The following is a 16,693-nucleotide window of genomic DNA, read 5'->3' on the forward strand; positions in this document are numbered from 1 at the left end:
GGCCTCCTTCAGGTACTTGGAAGGCTGCTGTAATGTCTCCCTGACACCTTCTCTTCTCCAGGCTGAACCTCCCCAACTCTCTCAGCCTGTCCTCACAGCAGAGGGGCTCCAGCCCTCCCAGCATCTCCGTGGCCTCCTCTGGCCCCGCTCCAACAGCTCCATGTCCTTCTGATGTTGGTGGCCCCAGAGCTGGAGGCAGCACTCTGTGGGGTGTCTCCCCAGAGCTGAGCAGAGGGGCAGAATCCCCCCCCCTCGTCCTGCTGGCCACGCTGCTGGGGATGCAGCCCAGGGTGCAGGGGGTTTTCTGGGCTGCCAGTGCACATTGCCGGGTTGTGTTGAGCTTCTCATCTACCCCAAGTCCTCCTTAGGGCTGCTCTCCAGCCATTCTCTGCCCAGCCTGGATTTGTGCTTTTGCTGAGAACGTTCCTGCTGACCCAAGTAGTGTGGATGGGTGAAACCCCAGCGGGACTCGGGGAGATGGCCACTCAAGGAAGCAAACACCACCAGCTCTTATCAAGGCTCCAGTCATATGATGTGTGTGCCCATACCCGTGCAGCAGGGCAGTGGGCAGCCCTTTACGGGGGTGTGTCCTGCCCTTCTCAGAGCAGGAGAGGGGGACAAGAGGCTGCTTGGGCTCTTCCTGGCGGGCAGGGACGTCTGCGGCGGGGCTGAAACTGCAGGAGGGGAGCGGCTTGGCTCCTCATCCCACCAAGGGGCCACCGGTCCCACTACCTGCCTCATCCACCCCTCTGACAGGTTGGAAATCTTCAGCTGGATCAGGAGAAGCCGAGTGACGTCTGTCAGACTTGGTGCACTGGGACAAGCAGAGCCCAAGCTAGGTCCAGAAGGAAGCAGTGCAGGACACGTGAGTGGTGTGGCAAGCGGGAGGCTGTCATTTGGGTCTCCAGGAGGTGTTTCTGTGAGAGCAGAGGGAGCAGCCTAAGCTGGTTCCCCTGTACAGGGTTCTATGGTGTCTGATGGGTCACAGGCTGACATTCAACCTCTCCTTGATTCACCAAGCTCCTATAGCAATGTATGATAAATGTTGAGCTCAGGTCACAGCCTTCCCTTTCCCCAGGGAAATTACTAAGTCTCTGACTGAAGGTTTATTTTCTTCAACTTCAGGTCATGCCTTTGATTTTCCCAGGATCTTGGTAGTTGTATCCCACAGCGCTGGGAACAGCACTGTGTGTGCATGGACCTTATAGCTGTTGAACAGGCTGGCCATGTGCATCCCCAGGGCCGGGGGGATTTGGGCTTGTGTCTCTTGGGAGTGCTGGCCTGGAGTGTGGAGGACCAGAGACCACAGTGTGTTTCAAGGGGGTGAGCTGCAGTCGCAGCCCTGCTTGCTGTGCCTCAGCTTCCCAACCCTCATATTGGTGGAATCCAGCCTCATGGGTGTTTACTGTGTGGTGGTTGTCCCTGTCTCCTAGATAAATGTGCTGGTTTTTAATTTCTTTCTGCTTTTGCTTAGATGCATTGAGCTAGTGCCAGTCCTTCTGAGGATGTCCATGACAGACAATAAGCCCAAAGAGATGTGTAGGAATTCATACAGGTCAGGGTCAATATTGGAATTTTTCAGCAGAAAATCCCTCTCGGCTCTGTCTCCAGCCCTGACACACAGGCAGGTCTGCCCTGAAGTGGGCTGCAGTCTGATGCCCCTGCCAGGGAAAAGCCCAAGGTGTGGCTGGATTGGTGTTGTAGGATCCAACAGGCATGGACCACACCAACAGGTGTGGCCTCATGTCTCCATCACGGGGTAAAACAAGCATCTCAGACTTTGCCTGGAGCCTAATGATGAGTTTGCAACTGTCTGCGCTGCTTCTGGGGGGATGGAGGTGTCTCTTCATTTCACTTTCTCTCTGTCTTCACCCATCTCTGCTTATCTTGCTCTTGGAACAGAACTGATCTCCCACCCATGTTTCCCAGGTCAGGTCTGTGCTGTTGCGTGGGAAGGGGCAGGATGGCTCGGAGGATGAGCATCAATGAGCTGGAGGACCAGCTCCTCTGTCCCATCTGCTTGGAGGTCTTCAAGGAGCCCCTGATGCTGCAGTGTGGGCATTCGTACTGCAAGTCCTGCGTAGTGTCACTCTCTGGAGAGCTGGATGGGCAGTTCCTGTGCCCTGTGTGCCGCCAAACCGTGGACTGCAGCGCCCCACCACCCAATGTCACGCTGGCCCGCGTCATTGAGGCACTGCAGAGCCGGGGTGAGGCAGAACCCACCCCGGAGTCCTGCTCGATGCACCAAAACCCCCTCAGCCTCTTCTGCGAGGCCGACCAAGAGGTGATCTGCGGGCTGTGTGGCACCATTGGCAACCACCGCCAGCACCAGATCACCCCCATCTCTACTGCATACTGCCGGATGAAGGTTGGCAGGCAGAGCTGGCTGGGGCCCCGGGGGTGGGGGTGAGGGCACCTGCAATGCTTGCTGGTCAAATGTCTCCTCAGGGGACATCCTTCAACGATGCCAGTGTGGGGAGCATGGTCCCATGTCATAGCCAGATGTGGGGCAGGGTCCCTGGGCTGGGGGGCAGCTGTTTCTCAGGCTGAGCATGTCCCTGGCTGAGTGAGCTCATGGTTTTGGTGGGTGAACTGCAGTGGAGAGAGCTGGGTGTCGGGGAGTGCCGGCGGGGTCTTTCAGGACTGTTTCCAAATACCATCAAAGAAAGTCTGGAGATAAGGGCTGAGGCATGGTGCCACAGGAGAGCAGGGAGGCAGGGAAACAGGAGCCCCAGCCAGGCAGAGTAAACAGCCGGTGTCCCCTGCCCGGCACCACATGAAAGCCCCAGGAATGGAAAAGCACAGGGCCACCCGTCCCCTCTGCTCCTGACACCGGGGAGATAAGAGCAGGAGGCACCAGAAACACTCCTGCCCCAGCCAGGCTCCCAGCACTGGGAGGGTGCTGTCGGCCTGGTGCTGCCTCGTGGCTGCTCTCCTGGTGCAGAACTGCCATAGGGTGTGAGATATGGAGGGCTGGGAATGGGAGTGGAGACATGGTGCTCCTGGCAAGAGTACTTAGTACTCTATGGGGCCATGCTCTGAGCAGTCTCCTGCCTCTGGCAACCCCAAGTCCTCTAGAGCAAGAGAGTAAAGATAGCAGGATGTGCAGGGCCTCAGAAAGCTTAGAGAAAGCTTAGGAGAACATGACTTCTGAGGGCCATGTGCTCCTCGCAGGGGTGACAAGCACTGCTTGCAATAGAGGAGGCTGCCGCAGAGATCTCTCCTACAGAGGTGCTGTCTTTTCAGGAGGAGCTGTCTGTGCTGCTGACCGACATCCACCGGTACAAGAAAAACCTGGATGAACACTTCAGCAAGCTCATCAACAACAAAAGCCGCATCGCAGTGAGTGTCACATCTCAAGGGAGCCTGTGTCCCTGAGTCCTCTGTGTCCCACAGAGCCCCTGGAGCAACCTCTGCTCCTGGGTCTCCCCAGATCACTCCTCTACTCCTCTCCTTCTCTTCCCCCTTCCTGGGGATAGCAAACAGGTCTTACCTTCCATCCTGTTCCCTGAGGTTTGTATTCTCCACGAAACTCAGGATTAAACATAGACCTGTTTTCGGGAAGGGTGACATAGCCCTCTCTGGTGACACAGCCCTGTTTTCGGAAGGATGATGTAACCCTCCCCAAGCACCCTGGCAGGAGCAGCACTTGGAGCTGGTTTGACCGAATGTCCTTGGAAGTGGGGAGATAACAGGTGGGAAGGGCCCCACTTGGAGCAGGCTTCCCATCAGAGCAATGCCAGTGGCTTCACACTGAGTTTATGCCTGGTTTAGCTGTGCGTCCATTTCCCAGGCAGTAGACGTCTCCAAGGGACCTTGTGGCATCCCTTCTGAGGCTAAAGCTTCCCAGTGGGGCTCCTCAGAAGGGCTCAACCCAAATGCAACTGGAGCTGCACTTTCTCCCCCTCAGCGCAGGACACAGGTTGTTCCCTGGGAGCAGAGGGATCCAAGAGCTCTTTCAAAGCCCTGATGAAGCTGCTTGCGACATCAGGCAATCAAAGTCTCGGGGAGGAGAGGTGTAAGGCAGGGATGCCGTGGTGCTGAGCTGCTGAGGACAGCAGGATGAAACAACATCTAGCCTGATATACAGAGCTGCTCTTTATTTGGAAAGCCGGTGGAGGGTGGCTTGGTGGGACACGTTGACATTGCTGGTGTCAACTCTGAAACTAAGGACTGGGTGAAGGGGATAGAGCAAGGCAGTCCTGCATAGCCGCTTGCTGTCTCCCGACAGAACGAGGCAGATGTCTTCAAGTGGGTGATCCGGAAGGAGTTCCAAGAGCTGCACAGGTACATCGATGAGGAGAAGGCCACCTTCTTGGAGAGCATTGAGGGGAAGGCAGCCCAGCTCATCACCTCCATCGAGTTCCAGGTCAAGCAGACATCAGACACCCTGCAGAGGCTTAAGGAGATGCAGAGTTCTCTGGAGGCCCTTGGCAATGAAAGACAGCTTGATTTCATCCGGGTGAGTGCAGTTGCTAGTGAAGGCGGCAATGGTCAGCCAGGCTCTCCAGCCCTGAGGCTGCTGCTCACAGCCCTGGGCCCTGCCCTGGGCAGTGGGTACTCTCACCAAGCACAGCTGGGACACCACAGAAGTGAGATGTAGGTGCCCTCTATCCTGCTAGAGCTTCCCTTGGTGGGAGAGACCTGCTGTCCACGAGAGGCAGTGCCTGCAGCTCTCCCAGGAGAGCCCTGTCCAGCTCAGGGCACGGATGTGTGGAGCTGTGACCACACAGAGGAGCTGCTGTTCTGTCAGTCTCCCACCCACTGACTCTCTCTTTCTCTTGTGTTTTCCAGAAATACGGCTCCTCCCAGTTCAGGTGAGTGGTGGGACCCAGCAGCAATGGATGGCAGAGCCTCTGCACCAGGGCTAGAATTTCCAGGCCAGTGGGCAGCTCAGCATTGCTGGAGCAGCCTTGTATGGAAACTGCTGTTGTGATGGTTTGCCACAGCCAGGGCCATGTACTCAGTCCCAGAAGAGGGCAAGAGCAGCTGGTGAGACACCAGTGGCTCTATCATACATGGCAGCTAGGTGAGAGCAGGTCACACACTGTCGCCGTCACCTGTGTCACAGCTTCCCATGTCTTTCCAGGACAGAGCTTCTCAGCCTGCACCTAGGCGATGGCATCTTTAGCCCTGTGTCCTTCAAACCATGTTTCCACCAAGACGACATCAAGATGACTGTGTGGAAGCGCCTGCACCGCCGTGTCCTGCCAGGTACCATGTGCCGGGTCCTGCATTTCGGTCACAACCACCCCAAGCAATGCTAAAGGCTTGGGGAAGAGTGGCTGGAAAGCTGCCCAGCAGAAAAGGACCTGGGGGTGTTGGTGGACAGCTGGCTTAACAGGAGCCAGCAGTGTGCCAGTGGCCAAGAAGGCCAACGGCATCCTGGCCTGTATCAGGAACAGCGTGGCCAGCAGGAGCAGGGCAGCGATGGTGCCTCTGTACTGGGCACTGGTGAGGCCTCACCTCGAGGGCTGTGTTCAGTTCTGGGCCCCTCACTACAAGAAGGACATTGAGCTGCTGGAGCGTGTCCAGAGGAGAGCCACCAAGCTGGTGAGGGGTCTGGAGAACAAGTCATACGAGGAGAGGCTGAGGGAACTGGGCATGTTTAGTTTGGAGGAGGCTGAGGGGGGACCTTATTGCCCTCTACAGCTACCTGAAAGGAGGGTGTAGAGAGGTGGGTGTTGGCCTCTTCTCCCAAGGGAATAATGACAGGACCAGAGGAAATGGTCTGAAGTTGCGGCAGGGGAGGTTTAGATTAGATATTAGGAAGAATTACTTTACTGAGAGAGTGGTCAGGCACTGGAACAGCCTGCCCAGGGAGGTGGTGGAGTCACCATCCCTGGAGGTATTTAAGGAACGTGTAGACATGGCACTTCAGAGCATGCTCTAGTGCCCGAGATTGTGGGGGTCTTTTGTGTGTGTGTATGGTTGGACTCGGTGATCTCAGAGGTCCTTTCCAACCATGAAGATTCTGTGATTCTGTACCAACCTGCCCCACTGGCAGCGCGCCGGGTGCCCTGGCTCACTGGCATGTGGGACAGGCTGCCCAGCCGGTGTCACGCTGCCCTGGCCTCTGTCTTGCTCTCTGCTTGTGTGCTCCTCGTCCCCAGGAGAGCTCCTGGAGCAGTGACTGGCCGTGTCTTGTGCCGGTAGCAGCCTGCTCTGGCATAACACTCCAGCTGCTTAAAGCTCAGCAGTGCCAGCTTGTCCGGCTGTGCCAGCCCCCAGGGTCACCTGGAGCTGGATCCCTGCCTGCTACTGTGCCTGGAGCCTTCCTGCTTTCCTTCTAGCTCCAGAGGCGCTGAAGCTGGACCCGGTGACAGCGCATCCTCTCCTGGAGCTCTTCCAGGGTGACACGGTGGTGCAGTGCGGGCTCTACCAGCGCCGGGACAGCAACCCAAAGCGTTTCAACTCCAGCAACTGCATCCTCACCTGCAAGGGCTTCTCCTGTGGCCAGCACTACTGGGAGGTGATTGTGGGCACCAGGAACCACTGGCGCATTGGCATCATCAAGGGCACAGTCAGCCGCAAAGGGAAGCTCAGCAAGTCTCCCGAGAACGGCGTGTGGCTCATCGGCCTGAAGGAAGGGAAGGTCTACGAGGCCTTCAGCACCCCACGGGCCACCCTGCCGCTGACCGCCCGGCCCCAGCGCATCGGCATCTACCTGCACTACGAGAAGGGCGAGCTGACCTTCTACAATGCTGACAACCCCGATGAGCTCAGCCCCATCTACACCTTCCAGGCAGAGTTCCAGGGCCAGCTCTACCCCATCGTGGACCTGTGCTGGCCGGAGAGAGGGCCTTACTCCTCCCCCATCATCCTACCTGCACCCACTGCGAGCCAGCATCCCTGGGCACCATACAACCATCCTGCCCCAGAGGAACCCACGAAGCCATAGCCCAGCTGGCAGGATGAGGCTGTGGCCGGGGAGGGCTGTGGCTGAGTCCTGAGGGCCTGCAGCAGAGAAGAGTCAGGCTGCGTGCAGGATTGTCTTCTGGTGGAAGCTGTGGTACTGCAGAGTGAGCTTCAGCAGCACAGGAGGGTCCTTCCCCTCTCCTCCAAGAGCATAAAATTCATAGATTCATAGATTCATAGATTGGTCCAGGCCGGAAGGGACCTCCAAAGGTCATCTAGTCCGACCTCCCCGCAGTCAGCAGGGACACCCCCAACTAGACCAGGTTGCCCAGGGCCTCGTCGAGCTTCACCTTGAATATCTCAAGGGAAGGGGCCTCAACCACCTCCCTGGGCAACCTGTTCCAGTGCTCCACCACCCTCATGGTAAAGAATTTTTTCCTAATATCCAATCTAAATCTCCCCTTCTCCAACTTAAAACCATTGCCCCTCGTCCTGTCACTGCAGGCCTTTGTAAACAGACCCTCCCCAGCCTTCCTGTAGCCCCCCTCAGGTACTGGAAGGCCGCTATGAGGTCTCCCCGGAGCCTCCTTTTCTCCAAGCTAAACAACCCCAGCTCCCTCAGTCTGTCCTCACAGCAGAGGTGCTCCAGCCCCCTGATCATTTTGGTGGCCCTCCTCTGGACCCGCTCCATCAGGTCCGTGTCCTTTCTATATTGAGGGCTCCAGACCTGCACACAGTGCTCCAGGTGAGGTCTCACCAGAGCAGAGCAAAGTGGCAGAATCACCTCTCTGGATCTGCTGGCAACACTTCTTTTGATGCAGCCCAGGATGTGATTGGCCTTTTGGGCTGCGAGAGCACATTGCCTGCTCATGTCCAGCTTCTCGTCAATCAGCACCCCCAAGTCCCTTTCCTCAGGGCTGCTTTCTAATACCTCATCCCCCAGGCTGTATTTATACTGAGGATTGTTTCTTCCCAGGTGCAGAATCCTGCACTTGCTTTTGTTGAACCTCATGAGGTTCAACTGGGCCCACCTCTCCAGCCTGTCCAGGTCCCCCTGAATGACATCCCGTCCCTCCGGTGTATCGACAACACCACACAGCTTGGTGTCATCTGCAAACTTGCTGATGGTGCTCTCAATCCCTCTGTCTATGTCTTTGATAAAAATGTTAAACAGTACTGGTCCCAGGACGGACCCTTGAGGGACACCACTAGTCACTGCTCTCCATCTGGACTTAAAGCCATTGAGTACCACCCTCTGGGTGCGACCATTCAGCCAATTCCTTATCCACCGAACCGTCCACCCATCAAATCCGTATCCCTCCAATTTAGCAAGTAGAATGTTGTGAGGAACTGTGTCAAAGGCCTTACAGAAGTCCAGATAGATTACATCCATAGGTCGCCCCTTGTCTACTGACCTAGTCACTTTATCATAGAAGGCCACTAGGTTAGTCAGGCAGGACTTGCCCCTAGTAAAGCCATGTTGGCTGTCCTGAATCATCCCCCTGTCCTCCATGTGCTCAAGCATGGCATCCAGAAGGATCTGCTCCATGATCTTCCCAGGCACAGAGGTGAGGCTGACAGGTCGGTAGTTCCCAGGGTCCTCCTTTCTTCCCTTTTTAAAAATGGGTGTGATGTTTCCTTTCTTCCAGTCTGCAGGGACTTCACCTGACTGCCATGACTTTTCGAATACCATGGAAAGTGGTTTTGCAACTTCATCAGCCAGTTCCTTCAGGACTCTGGGATGGATTTCATCAGGTCCCATGGACTTGTATGTTCTTTAGATTCCTTAGGTGATCACGTACCATGCCTTCAGTTATAGTGGGATGGACTTTGTCACCTGGATCCTCAACTTGTGGGCCATCAATACAAGAGCTAGGAGGAGAGGGGTTGCCAGTGAAGACTGAGGCAAAAAAATTATTGAGAACTTCTGCCTTCTCTTCCTCCGTTGACACAAGTTCCCCATTGCTGCTCTTTAGGGGGGGTACATTTTCTTTAACCTTCCTTTTCTGGTTAATGTACTTGTAGAAGCCTTTCTTGTTTTTCTTTATGTCCCTTGCCAAGTCCAATTCTAGCTGTGCCTTGGCCTCCCTGACCTTATTCCTACACAGCCGGGCAACATCCCTATACTCTTCCCAGGTTGCCTGTCCCTTCTTCCATTTCCTGTGTAGCCCCATCTTACCCCTTAGTTTGACCAGCAGGTCCCGGCTCAACCATGGTGGTTTCTTGCCTTCCTTACCCAATTTCCTACATGTTGGGATTGAGATCTTTTGTGCTCTATGGAGAGCATCCTTAAAGATCTGCCAGCTTTGTTCTGCTCCCTTGTCCCTAAGGGCAGTTTCCCATGGGGTCCTATTTACTAACTCCTTGAAGAGTTGGAAGTTCGCTTTCTTAAAATTTAGCGTCCTGATGGTGTTCCTCTTGGGCTTCAAACTTCTTAAGAGAGTGAACTGCACTAGAGCATGATCACTGCAGCCCAGACTGCCTTCAACTTTGATATCCCTGATGGCCTCACTTGCATTTGTGACCAACAAGTCCAACAATGCATCTCCTCGAGTAGGGCTGGTGATTTCTTGTCTCAAGAAGTTGTCGTCTAAGCACTCTAGAAGCTTCCTGGAGTGCCTGCAGCCAGCCGTGTTGCTTTTCCAACAGATGTCAGGGTGGTTAAAGTCACCCAGCAGGATGAGAGCCTGTGATCGTGATGCCTCTTCCAGCTGGAGTAAGAAGGCATCGTCCACAGGCTCTGCCTGGTCAGGAAGCCTGTAGTAGACTCCTACCACAAGGTTCCCTTTGTTGTCCCGATCTCTAATTCCTACCCACAAGCTTTCTACCTGCTCATGGCTATTCTTTAGCAACAACTCTTCACACTCTAGCCATTTCTTCACATAGAGGGCAACACCTCCACCCCTTCTTCCTCTCCTGTCCCTTCTGAATAGTTTGTAGCCATCAATGGCCACACTCCAGTCGTAGGACTCGTCCCACCAAGTTTCCGTAATTGCTACTATGTCATAGCTTTCCTGTAGCAGGATGGCTTCCAACTCTTCCTGTTTGTTTCCCATGCTGCGTGCGTTGGTGTAGAGACACTTTAGTCGGTCTGCTGGCTGTGTCTCCTTCTTAGAGGGGCACTCCACTGATCCCCCAACATGTTTTGTGCCAAATACACTTCTGTCCCCTATTGTCTCAGGGGATCTCGGTCCCTCTCTGCAAGACCATGCCTTTGTTACAGTATTTACAGCATCTCCCACTTCAAGTGAGATGGCAGGCTGAAGGCTCTCCTTAGGCTTAATGTCAGCCTCGACCTGTGAATCCCCATCCCCAATCTGGCAGGCTGATCCAAAAGCCTAAATCACAGCTGGCCTGCGAAGATCTCCCTATGGAAAGGAGCACCTGCCTGAAAAGCATGAGCCGTGAGCATCCAGGGGTCTTTGTTCATGTGTCTGTCTTCTGAATAAATAGAGTTTGTGTTAGGTGAGCTGGTTGCTGGCTAACACGGGTACCACCTCTGAGGAACCCACTGCAGCCGGAGCTGAGCGGGCAGGCACAGTGCTCTGCGGAGGGGCTGCTGGGAGGGGAAAACGGGAGCCAAAAAAGCAGCAGCAGAGCGTGGTTTGCCTCCTTGGCCTCTGGCAGGAGGACACTGCCTGCCCAGGGCACCGCCTCTTCCAGCGGCTCAGGGATGCGAGCTGGCACAGGGAACCATGCCCACAGCCTGGACACTGCATCTGGGGACAGCGTGAGGGGCTGAGGCAGCATGAGGGGAGCAGGGCTGGGTACCTGCAGACTGTGGGGAGCATGGCCCAACTGGCTTGGCCACCCTGCGCACTGCCCCTCGGTGCATCGGTGTTCCCACTAACCGCAGAGTCACTGGGGACCCATTCCTAGGGCTTCTCACCAAAAGGCACAACTGACCTGTGCTGATTGAGGAGAAGCTAGGACACAAAATATACCATGACTATTCCTGCACATGAGGCATTACCACCAAATCGGGGCACCTGAATGTGGTTTTACATGGGGTTCTTACACCCTTCAGTCGTTTGGGTACAACACAATTGGATCATCCCTAACACCTGCACCACCCATTATTAATCACAGTAAAACTTTGCAAATGAATGGTATTTCACAGAATCATAGACTCCCAAGTTGGAAGAGACCTCAGGGATAATCTGGTAAAACCTTTCTTGGCAAAAGCACAGTCCAGACAAGATGGCCCAGCACCCTGTCCAGCTGATTCTTAAAAGTGTCCAATGTTGGGGAATCCACCCTTTCCCTGGGAGATTATTCCAGTGGCTGACAGTTCACATTGTGAAAAATTTTTCTTCTAGTGTCCAATGGGAACCTCCCCTGGAATAACTTGTACCCATCACCCCATGTGACTCCTTGTAAAAAGGGAGTCCCCATCTTCTTTGTAGCCACCCTTTAAATACTGGAACATGGTGATCAGGTCTCCCCTAAGCCTTCTTTTCTCAAGGCTGAAAACACCCAGTTCTCTCAGCCTTTCCTCACATTCCAGGCTTCCCAGTCCTTGGGTCATCGGGTGGCCCTTCTCTGGATGCTCTGCAGCCTGTCCACAGCTTTTTTGGATAGTGGGGACCAAAACTGGACACTGTATTCCAGGTGTGGCCTCACAAGCACTAAGTGGAGTGGGATAATGACTTCTTTACCTCTGCCGCTGATGCCCTCGTTGATGCAGCCCAGCATCTTGTTGGCTTTCTTTGCTGCAGCAGCACACTGTGCACTCGTATTGAGCTTGTTGTCCACCAGGTCCCTTCCACAGAGCTGCTCCCCAGCTGGGCAGATCCCAGCCCGTGCTGCACAACTGGATTATGTTTTCCCAGGTACAAGACTTTACACTTGAACTTCATAAGGTTGAACTTCATAAGGTTCTTGTTAGCCCACTCTTCCAGCCTATCCAGGTCTTCCTGCAGGGTGGCTCTCCCTTCCCAAGTGTCCATTTCCCTGCTCCGTTTGGCATCAAGAGCGAACTTCCTCAGCGAGCAGCATGCTGTCTGCAGCGCTCCTGCTGCTGCCTGCTCATCCCGGCATCCCTGGAGTCGCTCTGGCTGGAGTCACCCACCTGGGACGCCAGAGGATGCCGGGAGAGTTTCCAAGACGTGTCAGAGGCCCGGGAGGCAGGCCCGGGAGGCTGGCCCGGGAGGCAGGCCCGGGAGGCTGGCCCGGGAGGCAGGCCCGGACAGCGGCGGTACCTCTGGGGACCTGGCTATCCTTTACCCCTCACGGCAGCTCGGAGCTTCCCCAAAGCAAAGCCCTTTTCGCCAGGCCCGGGCCGCCCTTTACCTTGCTTTACCTCAGGATGAACAACGCCAGAGCCCCCAGTAAAGCCCCACTGCCCGACCCCACCGCAGTGCGTCACTAGCACATATTAATTAACATTAATAGCCGCTCCGCGCCGCTGTAACCCCGACCGCCACCTCAGGCCGCCGCGGGCCCGCGCGCCCCCTGTCGGCGGGAGGCGGCCCCGCCGGAAGTGGCGGCGGCGCACGTGGGAAGATGGCGCTGTACAGCGCGGCCGCCGCCGTCCTGGAGGGGCTGGAGCGCGGCGATGGCGGCATCAAGAGCCTGGTGTACAACAGCCGCTTCCCGGTGCGGGGGCGCGGGGCCGGGGAGGGGAAGGGCGGCGGCCCGAGGGGGGTGAGGCTCAAAGCGGGGAGACCCGAGGGGGGGTAGGCCCGAGGAAGGGTGGGCCCGAAGGGGGTAGACCCGAGGTGGGGGGGCCCGGGGGAGCCGGTGGCGGGCCCTGTTGCTGTCCCTGGCAGCCCCTGACCGCCCCACAGCATGTCCGGCAGCTGTACGCCCTGGTGTCCGAGACCCTCCGCTACTCCCCGGTGCTGGAGAAGCTGCTGGCCGGCGCCGCGCTGCTGCAGGCCGAGAAGAAGCTCCCCCCGCAGCTGGCGAAGGTAAGAGGGGGCCGGGGGTGGCTCTGTGACGGCGGGGCCAGGCTCACCTATGTCCCCACAGGTGCTGGTGTATGACCTGCTCTTCGGCAAGGGCCTAAAGTGCGGGGGCCGCTGGAAGGCTCTGGCCCGGCGGCACAGGGCCCGGCTGGAGGCCGAGCTGGCCCGCCTGAAGGTGCAGCAGAAAGTGAGCCGCAACGAGGACCTCCTGGCTCCGGTGCAGGCAGCGAGCCCTGGAGGTGAGTGGGCCTCAGGGCCAGGTGCTTGCCCAGTGCTGATGGCAGCAAGAGGTTGTGTCTGACAAGATTCTCCAGCCTCCCAGGTACCGCGCTATGTCCGAGTCAACACCCTGAAGACTTGTGTGGATGATGTGATTGATTTCTTCAAGCGCCAGGGCTACTCCTTCCTGGGCAAGGCAGCCAGGTGAGTGGTTCCTTGTGCCATCCCACCTTATCTGGGATGTCAGCAAGCAGCAAGGGCTTGGGACAAGGTCCTGTGGGTAGAAGGGTTGTTAGTCTTGGTGCTAGTGGAGGGCAGGTTGGGGTCTCTGTCACTCTCCATTCTTACTTTCCACCTCTTTGGGTGCTGCCTGGTGCCAAAGTGGAGAAGAGGCCTGGGACAAAAGGGTTTCTCTGCCTGGGTGCTGGTGTGGGCACAGTGAAGCAGGACTCTGTGTTCATCCTCCCTGTGCCTTGTGGGCAGCATGGAGGAACTGAGGGCCCTCTCCGGGAAGAAATTCTCGTTGGATCTTCATCTCCCGGAGCTGCTGGTTTTTCCTCCGCAGACTGACTTCCACGACAACCTACTGTACACTTCAGGACACATAATTCTGCAGGACAAGGTGGGGGAGCTGGGGACCAGGAGGCCGCAGGGGTGGGAAAACCACTGACATGGGTGGAGGGTTGGCCCCTTCCTACTTGCCAAGGCCTGGGCTTGGGCCAGCACTTGAGCTCTAAGCAGAAATTGTGAACGCAGCCTGCAGCTGTGGGGTTCCCCTCCGGCTTTGCTTCCATAGCCCGTAGGTACAGGATGAATTGCTCTGAACTGGGTTGTAAAAACGCCCCGTAGGAGCTGGGGACCTGCAGCTGGGAGGGTCACAGGGCTGTGGGCCGGGCAGAGGCTTCCAGTGGTGGATGGTCGTGGTGGTGAACTTGTCCCCATGTCAAGGTGGGGCCTGGAGTGCTTGCTGCCTGCTCCTTTCATGGGGCTTTGCCCTCTTGCAGGCCAGCTGCCTCCCTGCATTCCTCCTCGGCCCGGCCGATGGCTCCCATGTCATTGATGCCTGCGCTGCCCCAGGGAACAAGACCAGCCACCTGGCTGCCATCCTGAAGAACAAGGGGTGAGGGCAGGTTTGTGTGCTGGGGGGAGGGAAGGGGTGCAGTGGTCCTGGTCCCCCTGAGCCCACAGAGAGCACAAGGAGGTGGCAGGAAGGAGCCTGTCACCCTGCCCTGCTGACTCAGGCTGATGCCTGCTTCTCCCTAGGTGGGTTGGGGGCTCTGATAGTGCTGGGCCATTGGAAGGGCCTGAGGGGACGTGAGGTCATGTTGGGATTCACTTCCCAGCCCCTGTCCCCACTCTCTGCCTGAGGCTGACTCCTGCCTGGGCGAGCAGCTCCCAGGCTCTGCCCCGTTGGCAGACAGCCAGTGTTTGGGTCTGCTGGGGCAGCCTGCTGCTGTCAGTGTGGTTCCTGGGGCCAGGCATGATGTTCATGCCTCTCTTGTGTGCTGGGCTCTGTCTTCAGCCAGATCTTCGCCTTCGATGTGGACACCAAGCGCCTGGCCACCATGAACACCATGCTGATGCGGGCTGGGGTCACCAGCTTCCAGCTGGCCCAGCAGGACTTCCTGACGGTGGATCCCGGAGACCCCAAGTACAGCAAGGTGACCCATATCCTCCTCGACCCGTCCTGCAGTGGCTCAGGTAACACGCGGGGCTCCAGCAGCTCCCCCTGGCGCTGTCTCTGGGTCCGGGGACCCTGGGCAACGGCTTGCTGTCCCCGCAGGGATGGTGAACCGGCTGCCGAGGGAGGAGGCTGCCCCGAGTGCTGAGCGGCTGCAGGCACTGGCCGGCTTCCAGCGCAAGGCCTTGAGCCATGCCCTGCGCTTCCCGGCTCTCGAGCGCCTGGTCTACTCCACCTGCTCGCTGCACCGGGAGGAGAATGAGGATGTGGTGCAGGCCGTGCTGCAGGAGCGGGGCTCGGCCTTCAGGTGCGCCGTCTCGGGGGGCACGGGGCAGAAGCGCTGCGGGGCTCGGCACTGACCCTTGTCCCACGTCACAGGCTGGTGAACGCCTTCCCTTCCTGGCCCTGCCGAGGACTCGCTGCCTTCCCTGGGGCCCAGTGCTGCCTCCGCGCCTCTCCTGCAGACACGCTCACCCACGGCTTCTTTGTGGCTGTCCTGGAGCCGTGTGGGGAAGGGGCTGCTGCCCCCAGGTGAGAGCAGGGCCTGGGGGGCTCTGCCTGCCCCCAGCAGCTTGCCTGGGGGGGGCCGTGGCCAGGCTCAGGGCTGCTGGGGGGAGGTGGAAGGGTCTGGCTGTGGTGGGTGTGGGCAGAGGCCAGGAGCCGCAGTATTGCGGCGAGTGGGACCTTGGGTGTGTGGCTCAGGCTTTTGGCTCTTGTCTGCAGCTCCTTGCCTGTGGCAGCTGAGGAGAACCCACAGCACAGCGAGGGAATGGCGCCGGGAGCAGCTCCCAAGAAGAGGAAGAGGAAAAAGCAGCGGGTGAAGGAGTGAAATAACGGTTTTAGGACTGTAGCGCCCAGCTGGGGCTGGCGGGGAACACTTCTCCAGTGCCACTGCTTGCCCCAAGGACAGCGGGGCCTTTTACACAAGTAAAGCTTTTGTGCCAGCTGCAGCCGTGGTGGTATTCTGTGACACCCTGCTCCCCTGGGACCGAACGCCAACTCCTGGGGCAGCCCTACTGCCCGGGAGGGGGAACCCCTCACCTGGGGCTGCCCCTCACAGCCAGACTGGGGCTGGGGCAGCCTCGGGCAGTCTGCAAACAGCACCAGCGTTCAGCACAACCCCCATTCCTGCACCCTGCAGTGCTCCAGCTGGATTAAGGGTGTTATTTCACTGTGTTTCCCCCTCCCTAAAAATCCTTACCCTGACCTGATGCGGGGTTTCAGAAAAGCCTTTTGGCTGTAGGGATGAAACAGATTAAATTTTCTCTCTCGGTTGTTTCCAGCATGTTTGTGCAGTCTTACCCTGAAATTGCCACTGCGCGCAGCTGAGGCAAAGGCAGGGGGGAAGTGAAATAATAAGGATCTTCCCCACGCACCTGGCTTTGAATGGGGGGGAGAACACCCAAACTAAAGGGTGTTGGAAAAGGAGGTCCTGTACTGCACCCCCAGTATGGGCCCAGGAATCAAACACGGGGACAGCAGACATGAACACGGTCTTTTTATTTTAAACCAGGGACATAAGAAGCAAGGAAAAAAAAAATTGCACATTCACACTAAAATCCGTATCAGCCACACCAGGAATGATCCAAGTCTTCAGTCTGAGTTAAAACCCAGCCTCCCCGGCCACACACAGCAGCCCAGGCCCAGGGTGCTCTCCCAAGGGGGGCTGTTGGGCAGGGAGGGGACACAGCCTGGGGCCTCACAGGGCTGGGCACTTGGCACTGAAATGGGGCAGCATCAACAGCCAGTGCTCCCCAGGGGGCCCTCACCATTTCCTCTGCTTGTCCCCAGCACCCTCTGCTGGACTGGTCTTGCTGGAGCTGACCTGGCCTGACCTCAGCTCTGGCTCCAGCACCCCCAGAGCCACTGTCCTGCCTTGTGTCACTGCCACCCATGAGGGCTGGGGACCTTTTCAGCTGCTTTCTCAAACACCCAGGGATACATTTGCCCAGGGTGGCTCCTGCTCTAACCGCCCGCTGGGAGGGGAAGGGTAGAAACCCCCTGCCAGCACCAATGCCTGCCTGAA

The 16,693-nt window shown here is 57.3% G+C and overlaps 2 protein-coding genes across 2 annotated transcripts; both read left to right on the forward strand.

The window, feature by feature from the left end:
* Positions 1-1,963: 1,963 nt before the first annotated feature.
* On the forward strand, positions 1,964-6,901 carry TRIM50 (tripartite motif containing 50). The gene is made up of 6 exons (XM_074160875.1): positions 1,964-2,368; positions 3,247-3,342; positions 4,232-4,462; positions 4,795-4,817; positions 5,090-5,214; positions 6,294-6,901. The coding sequence occupies exons 1-6, from the start codon at positions 1,964-1,966 to the stop codon at positions 6,899-6,901; spliced, it is 1,488 nt and encodes a 495-aa protein (XP_074016976.1).
* Positions 6,902-12,345: 5,444 nt separating this feature from the next.
* NSUN5 (NOP2/Sun RNA methyltransferase 5) lies at positions 12,346-15,951 on the forward strand. Its single transcript, XM_074160492.1, has 10 exons — positions 12,346-12,456; positions 12,648-12,770; positions 12,832-13,006; positions 13,082-13,190; positions 13,470-13,608; positions 13,991-14,106; positions 14,509-14,687; positions 14,770-14,974; positions 15,046-15,198; positions 15,391-15,951. The coding sequence occupies exons 1-10, from the start codon at positions 12,364-12,366 to the stop codon at positions 15,494-15,496; spliced, it is 1,398 nt and encodes a 465-aa protein (XP_074016593.1). The 5' UTR covers positions 12,346-12,363; the 3' UTR covers positions 15,497-15,951.
* The last annotated feature ends 742 nt before the right edge of the window (positions 15,952-16,693 follow it).

This window comes from Numenius arquata, chromosome 18 (assembly GCF_964106895.1).
Source record: "Numenius arquata chromosome 18, bNumArq3.hap1.1, whole genome shotgun sequence".
Classification (NCBI taxonomy): Eukaryota; Metazoa; Chordata; class Aves; order Charadriiformes; family Scolopacidae; genus Numenius; species Numenius arquata.

What these genes read in the sequence shown, in the direction of transcription:
- TRIM50 (XM_074160875.1), top strand. Translation starts at nt 1,964, where the DNA reads ATGGCTCGGAGGATGAGCATCAATGAGCTGGAGGACCAGCTCCTCTGT. An exon ending in CTGCATACTGCCGGATGAAG is followed by an intron (nt 2,369 to 3,246) that starts GTTGGCAGGCAG and finishes CTGTCTTTTCAG; the next exon opens with GAGGAGCTGTCTGTGCTGCT. An exon ending in GCACCGCCGTGTCCTGCCAG is followed by an intron (nt 5,215 to 6,293) that starts GTACCATGTGCC and finishes CTTTCCTTCTAG; the next exon opens with CTCCAGAGGCGCTGAAGCTG.
- NSUN5 (XM_074160492.1), top strand. Translation starts at nt 12,364, where the DNA reads ATGGCGCTGTACAGCGCGGCCGCCGCCGTCCTGGAGGGGCTGGAGCGC. An exon ending in GCCATCCTGAAGAACAAGGG is followed by an intron (nt 14,107 to 14,508) that starts GTGAGGGCAGGT and finishes CTCTGTCTTCAG; the next exon opens with CCAGATCTTCGCCTTCGATG. An exon ending in GAAGGGGCTGCTGCCCCCAG is followed by an intron (nt 15,199 to 15,390) that starts GTGAGAGCAGGG and finishes TCTTGTCTGCAG; the next exon opens with CTCCTTGCCTGTGGCAGCTG.